Source organism: Microtus pennsylvanicus, chromosome 3 (genome assembly GCF_037038515.1).
Source record: "Microtus pennsylvanicus isolate mMicPen1 chromosome 3, mMicPen1.hap1, whole genome shotgun sequence".
NCBI classification, from domain to species: Eukaryota; Metazoa; Chordata; class Mammalia; order Rodentia; family Cricetidae; genus Microtus; species Microtus pennsylvanicus.
In genome coordinates this window covers 67,225,124-67,243,457 of record NC_134581.1, presented here as the reverse complement: position 1 = coordinate 67,243,457, position 18,334 = coordinate 67,225,124, and the positions used below count along the sequence as shown (strand labels likewise).

At 39.9% G+C, this 18,334-nt stretch overlaps 1 protein-coding gene across 2 annotated transcripts in view; it reads right to left on the bottom strand.

The window, feature by feature from the left end:
* The window catches only part of Cul5 (cullin 5), a 45,828-nt gene that overhangs the window by 23,597 nt on the left and 3,897 nt on the right, over nt 1-18,334 (bottom strand). Inside the window, exons 2-5 of one of the 2 annotated variants that reach the window (XM_075965893.1) lie at nt 10,336-10,445; nt 7,031-7,130; nt 5,150-5,326; nt 2,473-2,614 (exon numbers count right to left, since the gene is read on the bottom strand). In XM_075965893.1, the coding sequence (XP_075822008.1) occupies nt 2,473-2,614; nt 5,150-5,326; nt 7,031-7,130; nt 10,336-10,445 (529 nt within the window). The remainder of the gene's footprint in view (nt 1-2,472; nt 2,615-5,149; nt 5,327-7,030; nt 7,131-10,335; nt 10,446-18,334) is intronic. The other variant, XM_075965894.1, reaches the window with a different exon arrangement.

Genomic DNA, 18,334 nt, shown 5'->3' with positions numbered 1-18,334 from the left:
TTTATAGTCATGTAAAACATTTTTTTAAGAGGCTGCTTTCTAAGTGATGATCATAGAGCCATTCATAGAACAAATGGCATTTTAATGGAATCTTCAGGAATAAAAAGGATTTACAAAGTCAGAATACGAAAACCAATACCCAGAATAACAAAAACACAAGTGTATTGACCAAGCTACCTAATAGGATGATAATGAAAACAGCATGGAAAGCCTCAAGTCTGAATTTAGCATGAGATACCCTTAAAGGGTAGAAAGTAGAGTGCTGGTGTGACGGTTCACATAAAGGCACGCGCCGCCCAGCCTCATGGCTTAAATTCAACCCGAGACCCACATGGTGGGGAGAACTGACTTCTACAAGTCGTTTTCTAACCTACACACATACAGGGGGAGGAGGGGAGGAGAGACAGAGGAAAGAACATGGCACGCACATGTCCACACACAAATAAAAACAAAATAAAATTGGGGGAAAGTGCTGGGGTTATAGTTTATTAGCAGAGTGAAGGCATAGCATGTATGAGGCCTGAGGTTTAATTTCCAGTGTGGAAAAAAATTAAGAACATTTAAAGTCTAGATGTAGAATTTAAACCAGTGGTAGATGAAATAAAAAGGAACAATTTCAAAATACTAAGGGAAAGAAATCTAAAGATTTGAATAAAACACAGCAACAAGATGGAAAAACAGCTATGGGATTTTTTCAAACTGTTTATGCGTTTTTCTCATGAAAATACTCCATCTACTGGGCACACATATAGATGTGGATGGTCAGGAAGATGACTTTTCATTAAATTGTACAATTATGACGAACAGAAATATGCCAGCATATGCTTCATATAAATAGATCTATTTATTGTTCTACGAAGACTGTAAGACATGTAGAAGCCTGTTTTGTTTCTTTACTCAGATTAACATAAGAAAACAACAATTTTTCCCCAGTCTAAGAAGACAAGCTACACACATTTAACTGATTTAAGACCTCAGAACAGCCAGGCGATGGTGGCGCATGCCTTTAATCCCAGCACTCAGGAGGCAGAGGCAGGCGGATCTCTGTGAGTTCGAGACCAGCCTAGTCTACAAAGCTAGTTCCAGGACGGGCTCCAAAGCCACAGAGAAACCCTGTCTCGGAAAGGAAAAAAAAAAACAAAAAAATCAAAAAAAACCTCAGAACAATTTCAAACTAGACAGTATCTCTTGTGAATTGTAATGGATTGTAAGTTAAAGACTTTACAGATATGCACAAGGACAGAGTCACAGGTGTCTAAACCAAGGTTATTAGTATAAAGCAACTTAAAATACTTCGTGTTTCTCTTTCCAAGTGTGGCTGATAAAGACCTACTCCTGTCAGGTAGTGCTTGTGCGAGCCTTTAATCCCAACACCTGAGAGGCAGAGGCAGGCAGCTTTGTGAGTCCAAGGCCAGACTACTCTACAAGAGCTAGTTCCAGGATAGGCTCCAAAGCTAGAGAGAAACCCTGTCTCGAAAAACAAAAACAGAAACAGAAAAAAGACCTACTTCCCTGCACAAATTCTTCAGCAGCTTGTCTCACTGGGCATTATGTATGCCCTCCCCTCAGGTCACAGCCTGTACTCCAGCAACCTTGAGGCCCAGGCTGCCATGGTTACTCAGTCCCCACAACAGTAGCATTTGTAACCTTTTATACTGAAAAAGTTTGTTCCTGAACGTGTATGTGTATGTGTGTGTGTGTGCGTGTGTGTGTATTTGTGTATCAGCTAGGTAAACAAAGAAGCTAGAGAGAATTGCAACAGAACAAGAGCTGGAAAGAATAAAGGGCCGACCATCAGATCATGTATGTGAGTCTTTTACCTTCAGATAGACAGAAAAATTTTCTTACTGCTGCTCTGAAGACATTCTTTTCTGCAACTGGGGTGCAGTCCTGAGAGCTGGTCTCACAGGCTGCAGCAAGGACTTCATGTGAGATATACTACACTCAGTAAAATGAAGCATGAGTAAGACACTTAAGAAAATTATGCCAGGGAGAAACAATTACTATGAATCACTAAACATGAGGACACAACCTAGTCTCAAAATTACGAATGGTCTCCATGAGAAAATGAGGGAAGAGTCTGAAGGTGAGGAGGCATTCTCTAAGTTATAGAGGAAACAGGTACTTGACGGAAGAGGACAGACAACATCATTGTTAGAACTTGAGAAAACAGAGGATGCACAGAAAAGTAACATCTAAAAATATCAACACACAAAAAAGTTATCCTTTATGAGCTATAGGTTGCAATTTGCAGTTTTCTAGTTTAGGACACTAGAAAGTTTTAGCCAAGAGGTTAATTAATGATGAGGAAATATGACAAAAATGAATTTGAACTTAGCAGGTTTCTTTCACACAGAATCAATATCATTTTCATACTGTTAAAAAAGTACATGGTACACAAAGTAGAGTCTGGCAGAACTATATTAGAAGATTTCTAGAAAGGAAATGTGATTATAAAAGTTGAGAACATACCGTAGGACTCTCGTACTCCTATGACCAGCTGGGAATCAAAAGCTTCCCCTAATCTCTCAGCATGCACCAGCTTCATTGCACTATCCTGGAGTCTGTTTTTTATATTTGAAAAAATTGACTCATTCCACGTATCAAGCATGAGCTGGGAAAGTAAGAAAATAAAGGATCATCTTGGGTTATTAATACGTTCAGTATTACACACAAGTTTAAGGACAAATGGTAGAAAAGAAAATCCTATTACTAGGCCTGTATTGTCTAATGCTTTAGGAGGTCACATATATATCATAAAAGTAAAGAACTAGGGCTGACATAGCGATGGACCTTTAATCCAAGCACTCAAGAGGCAGAGGCAGAGGCAGGGGGATCTCTAAAGTTTGAGGCCAGCCTGGTCTACGCAGTGAGTTCTAATACAGCCAAGATTACATAGAGAAACCCTATCTCAAAAATCCAAAACAAACACAAAAAAAGACCCTAATGCTTCAGAATGGAATTTGGATCCTACCTCTGCTATTTATATCCTTTTACAAGTGTAAAATATTAATCCAAATTTCTAGTGTTTGTTACAAAAATTAAATATGGTAATACATGGAAAACTGTGTTTAGAATGCTCACATGTATGCTTGTGCTAACCATCTTAATAAAAATATGTGCCCATCTATACCATCTATACCTACTAGCTGTAAGTACACACTGGTAAATGAAGATCAACGTCCCCAGGAACTTTGTCAGGCATTTATCAGGAACAGTAAGAATGTTGGTTAAAAAAAAAAAGAAAGAAAAAGAAAAAAGAATGTTGGTAAGAGGGTTAACCATTCTATACCTCTCACCATGTATCTGGGACTGCACTATGTAATACCCACAGTCCTCAAGTAAGAGCTACCATGATCTCCTCTTTATATGTGAAAGCTGGGGCCCAGCAGGAAACACTCACACGCCACACTTAAATCTAACAAATATGGTCCTAGAATCAATGTTCATTTTACTCAGTAAGCCTCACAGCAAATTTAAAAAAATGGTAATTCATAACAAAATTAATAACCCAAAGAGGATAAGATTATAAGGCTACAAGTTAAATGGCATCTTCAAAGATTTTTTGCCTTTAAAAAGAAAATAAATGTCTCAATTTGCAGCTATTTCTAGCACTGAAAAACCATGTATATCAAGCCAGGTGGTGGTGGTGTACACCTTTAATTCCAACACTCAGGAGGCAGAGGCAGGTGGATCTGTGAGTTCAAGGCCAACCTGGTCTATAAGAGCTAGTTCCAGGACAGGCACCAAAGCTACAGAGAAACCTTCTCTCTCAAAAAGAGAGAGAGAGGGAAAAAAAGGTATATCTAATTTTATAGTATTACCAAATAAATTGAATTTTAAGAATAGGATGAGATGGTAATACCCAGACCACATAATTCTAATGTTGGTCTATTAACATAACCTTCATAGCAAACAGTATTTGAACTTCAAATGGCAATTTTTATTTTCTACCCTTCATTAAGGCTGAGGATGTAGTTCAGTGGTAGAGCGTACGTAGCGTGTATGCTCACATATATACGCTCTGCTTCCATTCATTTCTCACTAGTAGGAAAGCAGTTGGCTAATGAGTACGGCAATTTTAAAAAATAATTCAGAACTGAAAGGAAGCTTGGGACACTGAGGTAGCCTTTGTCCCTTAAAGTATAGTTAGTTACCAGGCACAGGTCTTTACTTAGAAAACATGCGATTATAAAAATAAGCACAGTACACACTAAACTTAAACAATGAGCACAAAGCAACTAGAGAGATGACAGCTGGCTAGCCACAATTAAACACACGGTTAGAAGGTAATCTAATGAGAGGGTTTTTTCAAAGACAAAACAAGTAATTCTCAGGAAGATAAAGTACAAAGAAATAACACAACAAAAAGGTACTGAAGATAAAACTAGGAAAAGATAACAAGAAAAGGAAGAACTGAGGAGGTAACGTCTGGAAGTAGTTATAGTTTAAGAACATAAAAAGATAAAAGATGGGGGGCTGGAGAGGTGGCTCAGTGGTTAAGAGCATTGCCTGCTCTTCCAAAGGTCATGAGTTCAATTCCCGGCAACCACATGGTGGCTCACAACCATCTGTAATGAGACCTCTTCTGGTCTGCAGACACACACGGACAGAATATTGTATACATAATAAATAAATAAATATTTTAAAAAAAAGATGAAAGATGGAGCATGTGAAGGGGCCGGTCCTGCAGGTCCAAAGCTGCAGGACCTTCATGGCACAGGGCAACAACACAATATCCAAGGAGTCCCAGCAAGAGCCCAACACTGACAGCAGAAACCAGAGGCCTCAAATGAGATCAATGACTTTGTAATAAACATAGTTCCAGAACAGGCTCCAAAACTTTAGAGAAACCCTGTCACAAAAAACCAAATAAATAATCCTAGCCAGCTGATGGAGGCGCAGACCTTTGGAAGCAAAAGAAACAGAAGGATCTCTGTGAGTTTGAGGCCAGCGAGGTCCATAGAGCCAAGAGCCATGTTCCAGAACAGTCAGAGTTGTTATACAGAGCACCTCTATCTCGAAACAACAACAAAAATCCTGAGAGCTATAAAGAATGGTGTGAAGTAGCAAAGCATATATATGTAAATTATTATGAAGTGCCTTCTTCCTGAAGAAATTTAGGAAAACAATGGGGTAAGAGACATACCTTTCTAACAATACTATCTTCCATATTTGACTTTTTATTGCTGCTTTGTTTACCCAATAAAGTAACCTCTAGTTGACAAAAAGGTTTTGGTAAAATATCACACTGGGTAAAAAATTTTCTCCATTCAACAATATACGCCTTTAGCAAAGCGGTATCATCTTGATGACTCAGGACACGCTGAAAAACAAAATTGTATTAATTTGAAATACACTTAAAATGTCTTGAAAATGAGAATATAAAGCAATGATTTTAAAATATATGATTCATTGCACAAACTATTTAAAAGAAACTAATGCCCTAAATATTCTGTAAATAAATGTTCACAGCCATGTTTACAGTCATTTTATCCAAAACAGTAGTAAATTTAAACTGGGCAGTGATGTTTCAATCCCAGAACTGGGGAGGTAGAGGTAGATAGATCTGAGTAGCTCATGACAACCTGGTCTACAAAGCAAGTTCCAGGAAGGCTAGGGCTACACAGAAAAACTCTGTCTTAAAAATCAAACACAAATTACTAACAACAATAAGTGGAGGAAATGTTAAGGCCCATTATCTCATGAAGGGTAAACAAACAGTATGTGCTACAAGCTACAAAACAGTTGTACTCAGCCCGAGAATGCAGCACACAGCTAAGTTTTGAAAACAACCCAAGTGAAGACCAGTCATAAAAGTCACAGTTTAGGAGAAGCCAAAAACAGAAAAATTTGTGGTTTACTGGAACAGGGTCTGAGCGAGAGGTAACAGGAAGTGACTGCCTGCTAACAGAAGTGCTTCTTCAGAGGGGGACGAGATATTCTAGGATTAATGGCTGATGATCTATAAACTAAACCTCTCTGCAAGATACATTTGAGTTGAGGAATTTTGTTTCTTGTTTGTTTCTTCCTCCTTCCTTTTTGAGGCAGACTCCATTATGCATTCTTGGGTTAGCCTAGAACTCATTCTGTGAAGCAGGCTTACTTTTCACACAAACATCAGCCTGCCACTGCCTCCTGAGTGCTGGGATTAAAGGTGTACACTACCACCACATCTAGCTAAAAGAGTAAATCTTATGTCATGCGAATTATTTCTCTTTGAAGGGTTGAAATACTGCTGAGGTCATACTAGAGCCTAAACACAGTAGAGGCAAATAGATCTCAGTCAGTCAACCTAATCTATATGATGTACACCAAAATAGCCAGGGCTATGATGAGCAAGTGTCTCAAACAAAATAAAAAAAACTAGCTCGCATTGGCCTGCCACTTGCCAAGTAAGCTAGACTGACTGACCAGAGTTCCAGGGATCCACTTCCCCAATGCTGAGATTACAAATAAATGCCATGAAGATAATCTTATTGCTATCATTGCTGTATTAAATTATGTGTATAAGAATAGGTACATATCACAGCATACATGTACAGTTGTGGATGTATCTGCACAAATGAGTGCTGATGTCCGTATAGGTTAGAAACATTGGATCCTCTGGAAGTAGAATTACAGATGTTATGTTTGTTTGATATGGGTGTGGGGTACCAAACTCAGGTTCTCTGCAAAAGCAGTATATGTTCTAAAGCACTGAGCCATCTCTCTAGCACCAGATATATAGATTTTAAAGTCAATCCAAGGGGACAGGCACAGTGGCGAACATCTTTAATCCTAGCATTAAGAAGGCTGAGGCAGGTAGAACTGATGCTAGCCTGGTCTATAGAGTAAGTATGAGAAAAGCTAGAGATACAGTGAGACCCTCTTTTACTGTCCAAACAAAAAGAAAGAAGCCTAAGGATGGGGGTGTGGCTCACTGATGAATACATGCTTATTAACTAACCATCTAAGGCTCTATAATAGATGTCAAACACCAAGGTAAAAAAAAAATTGTGAAACAAAGGTGAAAACATGCACAACTTACTGCCTGTGCTTGCTTAATAAACTCAAGAATATCTTCTTTTAAAGCCTGATGAATTTTTGATGAGCCTTTATCATCCCAGAGACAGACTGCATGTACATCCCTGTAAAATCACAGCAGTGGGCAAACATGAGTAATGAAACAGCAACAGGGACAAGTGTTCATCTTAAGTTCTACACTGGTATAGTTCTAGAGTTCCCATGGACCGCTGTAACAGTGCTAAACCATTCACAAGAACCAAACAAGTAACTGTGCCCATTATTTCATGGGTACTGATTGCTTGCTTTTTTCTCCCTAAACAGGGTTTCTTTTCGTTGTCCTGGCTGTCCTAGAACTGCTTACCAGGCTGGTCTGTAACTCACAGAAACCCACCTGCCTCTGACTCCTGAGAGCTGAGATTAAGGGTGTGTACCACCAGCACCTAGCAACTTTCCTTAATTCTCATATTCATTACAAAAGTATGTCTGTCTCTTAATCTCTATCCTCAAAGTTAATTTCTACTAATATTTTGTTAGCCAGTAGTGTGGTACATGCCTGTAGTCCCAGCACTGAGAGGCAGAGAGAGGAGGACCAAACCAAGAAAGCCAATTTAGTTGAATTGGTGAGCTCCAGGTTTAGTAAGTAAAGACTTACTAAGAAAGGCAAGGCATTCAAAGTCAATCTTTGGCCTCTGCATACACATACACATAGAGCACATGCATACACATGTATTACAAACACACACACGCATTTCTGAGGATCAACTTAGGCTTGCATAGCAAGCACTGTATATACTGAGTCCTCTCTCTAGTCTAATTATACTTTGATTGCAATTTTTCCCTACTCTACTACTATTTGGTAATTGATTTGGTAAGGTTGAGTATGCACTAATATGTAGTACTTTGGTTTGTTTGTTTGAGACAGGTTTTCTTTGTGTAGGTCTGGGTGTCCTGGAACTTCCTCTACAGACTAGGTTGGCCTCAAATTCTCCAGAGTGCTAGGATTAAATGTATGTGCCACCACCACCCAGCAATATTTAATATTTCTTGTAACTTACTGTCTTTTCCTGTTGTAACATAAACCTATTCAAAGAAATTTTGAAATTCGGGATTTCATCCTGACTGTTTCACAAATACTCCTTGTCTTTTGTAGTAAAGATATAAAGCTATCTTTTCAATTAAAAAAAGCTAGTTCCAGGAGAGGCTCCAAAGCCACAGAGAAACCCTGTCTCGAAAAAAAATAAATAATAATAATAATAAAAAGGCTTCTGTTCTTCTCAGTTCTGAATGAATGAAAAAACTGAAAGGGGTACACTGACTTTCTAAGAGAAAAATAAATGCAGCACCTGGAATGCTGTGGGTGCTTGCTTTCTATTCAGACTGCAAGCACACACAATACCTACTGGCACTAACGGTGAGACAGATGGGATAACCTTCATTTCTTTCTGCACTTGCCATATAGAACACTTGTTGCTCAGCTTAGTGCTGTGGCAGGTAAGCAACACAAGGACAAACATAGGAACCTGGTGTCATAGCCTGAGATTAATTTGCTAGCTAAACTGGAAATTCCAAGATGGACGATGGTTCCACAACACTGGCAGAATCATTCACTGGAACTACTGACCAATGTAGGCTTTGCTTGCTATAGCCTAACAATTTTTTTAAAAACATCTTTGTTTACAGTGGTAAAATGTGTCCTCTGGAACTAAATATGTTTGTGCACATGTCCTGATCAAAGACCTTTAGCCCTGGTAGTCCTTTCAGGTTTCTTCAACTTACTTAGGCTCTCTGCCTCTCTGCCTGAATTAATGCTTCAGATCTTGGCTACTATGTTCCTGCTCCTACCTTTCCAGGCCAGTACTGGAATTAAACCAAGGTCTTTTTCTTGTTAAGCAAGTGCCACTGAGGTATACCTGATAGACCAAAAGTTAGTTTTTAAAAGTATGAGAGTGGGAACACTGGAGAAATGGTCCAGTAGTTAGGAACTCTTGTTCTTCTCTCAGAGGACTTGGTTTCAGTTCTCATCACCCACATAGAGGCTTACAGTACAAGGGGATCTGACATATTCTATTGGCTTCTGCAAGTACCAGGCATGTATATAAGGTACTTGCATATATACAAGCAAGTCACTCATATATATTAAAGTAAATAAATCTAAAAAGTTCACATTGAAACTGAAGGAGAGCTGGGCAGTGGTGGTGCATGCCTTTTATCTTAGCATTCAGGAAGCAGAAGGTGGATCTCTGAAAATTTGAGGCCAGCCTGGTCTACAAAGAAAGTTCCAGGACAGGCTCCAAAGCTACAAAGAAACCCTATCTCGAATTCCCCCAGCTCCCCAAAAAAGGAAACCAAAGGAGAAAGCCATTTGGCTTTCTAAGGTAAACTCTGTGATTAATGGGGCTGCTTTAACTTGCTGCACTACTACTCAAAAAACTGTTCCCTAAAGACATCTGGCCAAGGGCTGAGCAGTAACAAAGCAGATCTGAGATTGAATTCCTTTGAAAAATCTGATTGTAAGGTTGGTCTTTAACTGGTATCTAGCTGAGAACATTTAAATAAAGCTTCCTGAAATGATATTACTGGTTCAGTATACCTAAACTGTTGATATGAACATGGTTTATATTGAAAGCTTACTCTTCCTAGAAACCCAGAATTTGAATGATTGCCAGTCTTGCTGCTGAAGAAATTAAATGTCCTAGGACTGGAGAGATGGCTCAACAGTAAAGAGCACTTGACACTCTAGCAGAAGACCTGAGGCATCCATGATGGCTCACTAACTACATTTCACAGGGATCCAATACTCTTGTGACCTCCAGCAGCACCAAGCAAACATATGCTACATATACATACATACATGCAGCAAAATACTCATACACATAAAACTTTAATGTCCCGCTGGGCGGTGGTGGCGCACGCCTTTAATCCCAGCACTTGGGAGGCAGAGGCAGGCGGATCTCTGTGAGTTCGAGACCAGCCTGGTCTACAAGAGCTAGTTCCAGGACAGGCTCCAAAGCCACAGAGAAACCCTGTCTCGAAAAAACCAAAAAAAAAAAAAAAACACTTTAATGTCCCATGTGAATTCTCTGGAAAAGGAGTCTTGGAAATTTGTGCTTAATCTTCCAAATGCATACCACATGCCTTTCCTTGTAAGGTCAGGCTTGTGAGTTCACCTAAGAGATTAGGGAACTGTACTAGCAATATGTACTAGCAATCCCCATCACAACCAGTAGGGGTACACAGGTAAGCAAATACTTAAACTCACTATGCATCTCAGTATACAAAGACACCAAAACTTGCTCTGTTAACAAATAAAATTACTGAATTACTTACGAAAACAGATCAAACCACTGCTGTTTTGTTACAGATTCCTGGCGTAAAAGCTTCAAAACAATTGGACGCATGAAATCCCACTTGTCTTCAAACTGGAGAGAACCTTTATTCTTAAAAATAAGAGATAAAAGATAGATTAATTTTAAAATGATTTTAAAAAAATCTCACATTATTTTTTATTTTGAGATACCAAGAAAAACAGAGATCAAATTTAACATAGCTTTCCAAACCAGAGAAAGGGGCAGGCCTCCCACTGGAGTCAATAAAACAAGGCTCATCAAATTGAGGCAGGACCAAGATGCTCCCCCTGCATCAAGGCTGCAAGACATCCCAGCATGAGGAATAGGTTCCAAAAGTCAGCTCATGCACCAGAGACAGATCCTCTCCTGACTGCTAGAGCCCCACAAACAGACCAAGACTGTCACCCACATGCAGAGGGTCTAGACCAAACCAGAGTCTTATAAGCTTAATCTTACAGCAGAAAATCAGAGAAACAAAATTCTGGGCTGGAATTATAGGGTGAAAGTATAGCCCACTGTACATGAGGCCCGGGGTTCAATACAAGAGTGGGGGTTGGAAGGACAGCAATACTAAGATTGATTGCATGAAAGTGTTCCGTGACGAATTTGCTCTAAAAGAGTCTGGTCCTTCCTCTTGGCTCTTTCTGGTAGATAGTCCCTGAACAAATGGAATGTATACCTAGCATGAACCTGAAAACCTTAGGTCCTGTGTATGAGACAAACTAACCAATGTGGTTTTGGTAAAGGACTTAACCATAGCTATATGATCTTAAATGCAGGAGCTGGCCAAATTTAGAAAGATTAACAATGTAATTTAGAGAATGGTTTAATGTCAATCTAGAGATTCAAAGTTCCAAGGGAGCAATCATTTATGTCTTTGTGAAGAATTCCACACAAATTGTCAAGGCAAAAAAAATTAGATAAGCTTCCTTAGGCATAATTTCTGTATGTTGTCATATACTGACATCAGAAGAGAAATATCTGCAGACTACAAGGGAGGAAAGCAGAAGCTGTGCTTGAACCAGGTGGTGATGGCACACACCTTTAATCCCAGCATTTGGAAGGCAGAAGCAGGTAGATCTCTATGAGTTCGAGGCCAGCCTGGCCTACAAGAGCTAGTTCCAGGACAGCTAAGACACAGAGAACCCTGTCTTAGAAACAACAACAACAAAAAAAGTTATGCTTGTTACCTCTTAGACTCTGGCCTATGTTTCTCCCCATTTAATCAACCTAATGTTATATAATAAGTAACAGTGATGATTATATCAGCTTGCAGTAAATTCTGTGTCCTTCTGGTGTTGGAAATGAGCAGACACATTACAGAGTAAACCCTCTTAATTTTGTAGCTGTCCTAAACTTCACAAAAAGAAAAGCTGTCAGACTGCAGAGATGGCTCAGAAGTTAAGGGCGCTTGTGACTCTTGCAGGACTGTAACTCTAGTTCCAAGGCATCTGACATTCTCAGGCTTCCAGGGACACCATCCATGCACATGGTGCACATACATGCTGTTAACAGTCTGCTCTGTCCCTTTAAGAGACAAGCCACACCTACTCCCCCCACCCCTGTCAAGCAGTGGCAAGCTGATCTTCAGCTTCCAGAGCCCCCCCTCAAAGAAGCAGCTTCTGTCTCTCCCTTCTTCCCTTCCCCATCTCTCTCAGCCTCTCTCTGTTCTCCCCCTTCTCCTCTTCCCTTCCATAATACACTAAATAAATATCCAACCTCACTCTGCATGGCGTGCCTATCCATGTCTCTGGGCCCCCCTCAAAGAAGCAGCTTCTGTCTCTCCCTTCTTCCCACTTCTTCCTTTCCCACATCTCTCTCTGTTTCTCTCTGTTCTTCCCCATTCTCCTCTTCCCTTCCATAATCCACTAAATAAATATGCAACCTCACTCTGCATGGTGTGCCTGTCCATGTCTTTGTCTCTCACCCACCATGTGGCTCCCTGCCAGGCCTTCGGAGACCTGCCGCGTGGTCTCATCTGTCTCTCCTCATGGGACTAACCATGGAGGTCTCTCATGCACCACTGGGACTCTTGGCCTGCTGCAGCCACTCCAGGAACTGCCTGGAGCTAGCTGCTCTCAGGACCTGACACTTTGGGGACCTGTGGCGCAGTCTGATGGCCCACTGCCTGCTGCATCCACTTGGGGATCCGCAGCATTTTACTTAACCAGTCTTCCAGGATTCAGCTGTGTGTCACAGTTTACATGCATACGGGCATCTGTCTGTCTTTATTTACTGTGTGAAGTCTACCAAAGCCATAGGGCCACCTTTTCTTAAGGCCCCGTAGACAAGTGCAGGGCGCGAACAGCAAGCACAGATCCCAGCTGCAGAAGCTGATGACCAGCTAGGCAGCATGCATCTGCAGCGTGGTCTCATGACCTGCTGCCCGCTGCAGCCACCCACTCAGAGATCCGCAGCATTTTACTTAATCCAATACATATGCACATAAATTTTTTTTAATGAAAAAAGCAAAGGCTGGGTGTGTTGGCACCTGCCACTAATCCAAACACTTGAAAGGCAGAACCTACATAGTAAGTCCCTATCTCATCTACGGCTACATAGAGACCCTGTTCAAAATGGCAAAACAAAACCAAAATACAGCTGTCTGTGCCTGGGGTATGGAGAGCACAACCATGACAAGCTCAATAGGTCTAAGTTTCAGATTACCTGGTTCCAGAGTTCCAGGGTCCAGGAAAGACCACAAACTGAGACCACCCAGGTACCACCCAGGAAAGGACCATGAAAAGGGAAAGTACCTAACATTCCAAAGGAAATTCCTAACTTTCCAACCATTGTATTAAGTATCACCTGATGTCCCTTAGCCTAGCACACACAAGTCCCCTTTCACCAAGACAGGACCTCTTAAAAAAGAGTTGCAAGGTTTTGTAGCTGAAACTGAGTCAGGAAGCCTATCTTAAGTGAGAGTGCTTGCCTCTAGCAAGTAGAGCCCACCCAAGAAAGTGCTGTTACTTCCCAAGCTCTCTCAGGTTTTATGTGGATACAGTTGTCCACATGTTTGGGCATAGGAGGTATTTCTCCTAGCAAAAATGCAGATAAAATTTTTAAAACATGCTTAGCATTTTAAGAAGCACTCCTGGATAGTAAAGAATTACAGATAACACAATAAAGACAGATTCAGATATAAAAGAACTCTAAATGGGTCATGGTGTTGGATAAATGTATGTAGGCTTGGGAGAGAGAAGAGAAAAGTAGAGAGCTAGAAAAGAAGTAAATTGTTTTTTAAAAGTCTTTAAAGAGACAGAATACAGTCATCAGTTAAAAGGAGTAAAGAAAAATAAGCCACATAAAGATGGACTATAAACTGAGAGAATGGATTATGTATATTATTGTGTTTTCTTTGGATTTTTTGACTGTTGAAGAACTAAGTACAGAGAGACGTTTCATTGTATGGTTTGCTAAGCTAACCAGCATACATATTATAAAGGTATCTTGACTTCAAGAATTTGGGTCTAAGGATATGTTACTTTGTAAAAGAGGTTTTTTTTTTTTTGTTTGTTTCCACAGAGAATGAGAACCTGTGGATTCATTCCAGGCTAATATGGTTTGATAGACCACAACCCTCCAAGAGGTTGCCATGAACACCCTCAAAAAATTACTTCGCCCAATAAACCACAGGAAGAAGTTTGGACAGAACTGCGCCCATATTCCAAAATATTGCTTGTAAATGTTTGTTTACATTTAAAGGAGAATATGCTATAGAGATGGACATGCATCAGTATGGATCTTGGTTTATTGATACAAGTTTTAGAACTGTTCTGTTTTATGTATATATTTCTGCTCTTGATTAATGTATTGTGATTGTGTAGCTCATTTAAAAATATAATGTATAGGGCTGGAGAGATGGCTCAGAGGTTAAGAGCATTGCCTGCTCTTCCAAAGGTCCTGAGTTCAATTCCCAGCAACCACATGGTGGCTCACAACCATCTGTGGTGAGGTCTGGTGCCCTCTTCTGGCCTGCAGACATATAGACAGAAAATTGTATACATAATAAATAAATATTAAAAATATATATATAATGTATAATTAAGAAATATAGGTTAATAGATAAGCATCTATAATAGTCAAGGTTATAGACACATTAGTTAGATTTTCTAGATGTACAAAGATGTATTTCAGATAATTATTTATCTTATGCATTCCTCAAACCTTTCAAAGACTACAGAATATGGCATTTAAAATGTTTAAGAAGTTAGGACTTTTCATGACATGAGACACAGCTAGTCCTGGCAGCACCAATCTACTTCAAGAGGAAGATGGGCACCGAAGAGGCTCCTCGTGGAGTCTGTTAGCCATTTGGACAAGAAACAGCTCTTGCCTCAACTGCTTAATGAACTGGACATGCAGGACCCATAGAGAAATGACTAAAGGGTGAGACAATCCTTTGAGGTTCCTGCTTTATGAAAGTCTGCCAGACATTCTGCAAGACACAGAAAAAAGTGAATAACAAACTGTCAATATAGGTGAAACTGTCTTTGAAATTTCCTGCTTCATGGGAAAGTCTGTTGGATATCATGGGCCTGTAGGCTGAAGATGGATGCCCCAATGGTACAGAAGAACTTTGGGTGACTGTCCAGACAGTGAGATGTCTGTCAATTCTAGAATTTTGAAATTTTCCTACAATGCACTTCCTGTTTACTTAGGTAATAAATATTATATTCTTCTGTAGTCTTTGATGGAGTTTAAGAACAGATACAGTTTTCATTAGTTACAATAAAAGATAAAGTTAATATAAATAATGTAACTATAATTTTTGCTTGATACCTGTTTTGTTATATGTAATTTTACTATATTAAAACCTTCCTTTTTGTTTAAACAGAAAAGGGGAAAGGGTGTGAAAAGTCCTTCTGTCTATGTGTTGCTTTTATTGGTTAATGAATAAAGAACTGCTTTGAGCCTATAGCAAGGGCAGAACAGAACTAGGTGAGAAAAGTAAGGCTGTATGCTGGAAGAAAGAGGGCAGAGTCAGGGAGAAAACATGGATCTGCAGCCTGAGACAGACACTAAGAACTTTTTGCTGGTAAGCCACTGCCATATGGTGATACACAGATTAATGAAGATGGGTTAAATTAAAATGTAAGAGCTAGCTGATAAGCTAATAGGCCAAGCAGTGTTTTAAATAATATAGTTTCTGTATGAATATTTCGGAGCTGAGCAGCTGGGTGTCTAAGAACCAAACAAGCAGCCCTCCTTCTTCCTACAATTATCCTCCTACTTTACCTCAAAGTTGTTTTCTTAACAGTGAGAACCTTTCACATCTGACCCCAACTTTTGTTTTATTCTTCCTCGTCTCCTTAGATTCTGGGGTACTATCATGCAACAGTTCCAAGGTGCATCATCCATACACAATCCCAACACAACCTGCCACTTATTTCTCCATTCCTACCAAATTTATTCCTCATCACCACCATGAAGACTACTCAAGAGGCAGGATGGTGGCAGCGCACTCCTTTAATCCCAGCACTTGGGAGACAGAGGCAAGTGGATCTCTGAGTTGGAGGCCATCTTGGTCTACAAGAGTTAGCTCCAGAACAGGCTCCAAAGCTACACAGATTAAGAAAGTACTCAGGGGCTGGAACCATCAAGAGCCCTTGTTCTGGGGCTGGAGAGATGGCTCAGTGGCTAAGAGCATTGCCTGCTCTTCCAAAGATCCTGAGTTCAATTCCCAACAGCCACATGGTGGCTCACAACCATCTACAATGAGGTCTGGTGCCCTCTTCTGGCCTGCAAGCATACAAGCAGACAGAATACTATATACATAATCAATAAATATTTTAAAAAGCCTTTGTTCTTCCTAAGGACCCAGGTTCAGTTCTCACGGTATCTCATAACTCTAGTTCCAAGGGATCAAATGACCTCTTCTGACCTTCGTGAGCACTGGACTCCCAGTACACCTACATACTCGTACACATAAAATATATCAAATAAAAGCAAACTTGAAAAAGATATCTTTTTTTTAAGGGAGATTTATGGAATTCCTTTGATCAAAGATTCAACAAGATGTAACCCATTTCTGGTACTGGGGAGTTTATCTCCCCATTATATGGTGGATCCATTGAAATTTCTGTCATATGTTTATATGTATAAATTTCAGGAAACTTCTATAGTAGTATGTTCCTGTATGACTTTCAAAAAGTCTTCAGTGTTAGTTATCTCACCCATATTCCTTCAACTGTCCTGAGTCCCCTCCACTCCCTGGTCCCTTACTAACTATATAAACTCTGTGGTTATATTCTAAATAAAACACAAGTACCTAAAGTTTAAAAGCTAATATCTATCTATAATAGAATGCATGCATGAATTAGGTTGCCTACCTCACTCAGGATGATTGTTTCTAGCTCTATTTTTTTTAATTTATTTATTAAAGATTTCTGTCTCTTCCCCGCCACCGCCTCCCATTTCCCTCCCCCTCCCTCATTAAGTCCCCCCCCTCAGCCCAAAGAGCACTCAGGGTTCCCTGCCCTGTGGGAAGTCCAAGGAGAAAAAGATATTTTTTAAAAAGTACTTGGAAAACAGAGCAATGGCTCTGTTTTAGTAAGTATTTGCCTTACAAAAATGACAGAACCCGAGTTCAATCTTACAGTACCCACATTTAAAAAAAATAAATAAAAACAATAAACTGGTAATGGTGGCATTTGTATAATCCCAGTGCTGGTGCGTCCCTGAGGGTCCCTCCTAGGCTAACTGGCAAATTCTAGCCAAGTGAGAGTCAACTGTGTCGAAGAACAAGGTGGAGAGCTCCTGGGGAATGAGACCTGAAGCTGACCTCTGGCTTCCACATTCATACATGTATGTATGCATATTCATACATGCACACCTGCAAACAGAGTACCCATTCTTCAAAATTCAGCTCCAATGCTCTCTTCATGATGGAGGTGGGTCTTGTAGCTTATCTGTTGCTTTCATTGGTTAACTAATAAAGAAAACTGCTTGGCCTGATAGGACAGAAAATTAGGTAGGCGGAGTAGACAGAACAGAATGCTGGGAGAAAGAAGCCGAGTCAGTCAGTCACCATGATTCTCCCACTCCAGACAGACGCAGGTTAAGATCTTTCCTGGTAAGCCACACCTCGTGGGGCTACACAGAATATTAGAAATGGGTTAGATCAATATGTAAGAGCTAGCCAATAAGAGGCTGGAACTAATGGGCCAAGCAGTGTTTAAAAGAATAGTTTCTGTGTAATTATTTAGGGTGTAAAACTAGCCGGGGCTGGCTGCTCCTTTAACATCTTCACAACACTATTCCATCAGAAACTTTCTTCACCTGTGTAGCACCATTTCAGAAATGTCTGCCTTTGAGAAAACCATCAGTACCATCTTCTCTTTGAGTATAATGAACTCCCATAGAGCAAGGACATTACACATGCCTTTGTATTCTTTTTTTTAATGTTTATTTATTTATTATGTATACGATATTCTGTCTGTGTGTATGCCTGCAGGCCAGAAGAGGGCATCAGACCTCATTACAGATGGTTGTGAGCTACCATGTGGTTGCTGGGAATTGAACTCAGGACCTTTGGAAGAACAGACAATGCTCTTAACCTCTGAGCCATCTCTCCAGCCCCTGCCTTTGTATTCTTAATTGTACTTTGCATGTTGTTGTCCAATAAATAATTTTAATAATGAATAAGTTCTAGACACTTAGAATTGGTAATTTATATTTTCATTTTCCTTCTCTTTCCAAATGACAAAAATTTTGTGATGAGAAAAAGCTAAGCTTCCTATTTAATCCTTTTTCAGTTTCTTGTTAAGAGTCAACTGGAAAGTTCTCAAATGATTGAACTACAGACAGTATCTAAGCAAGAAATTGATATGGTCAGATTGAGATCAGATCAGCACTAAGAGAAAAAAATAGTGAAATAGAATCAGATGGTGGTGATACACTCCTTTAATCCCAGCACTCAAAAGGCAGCAGAGCTAGATGGATTTGAGTTGAGGACAGCCTGGTCTACAGAGTTCAAG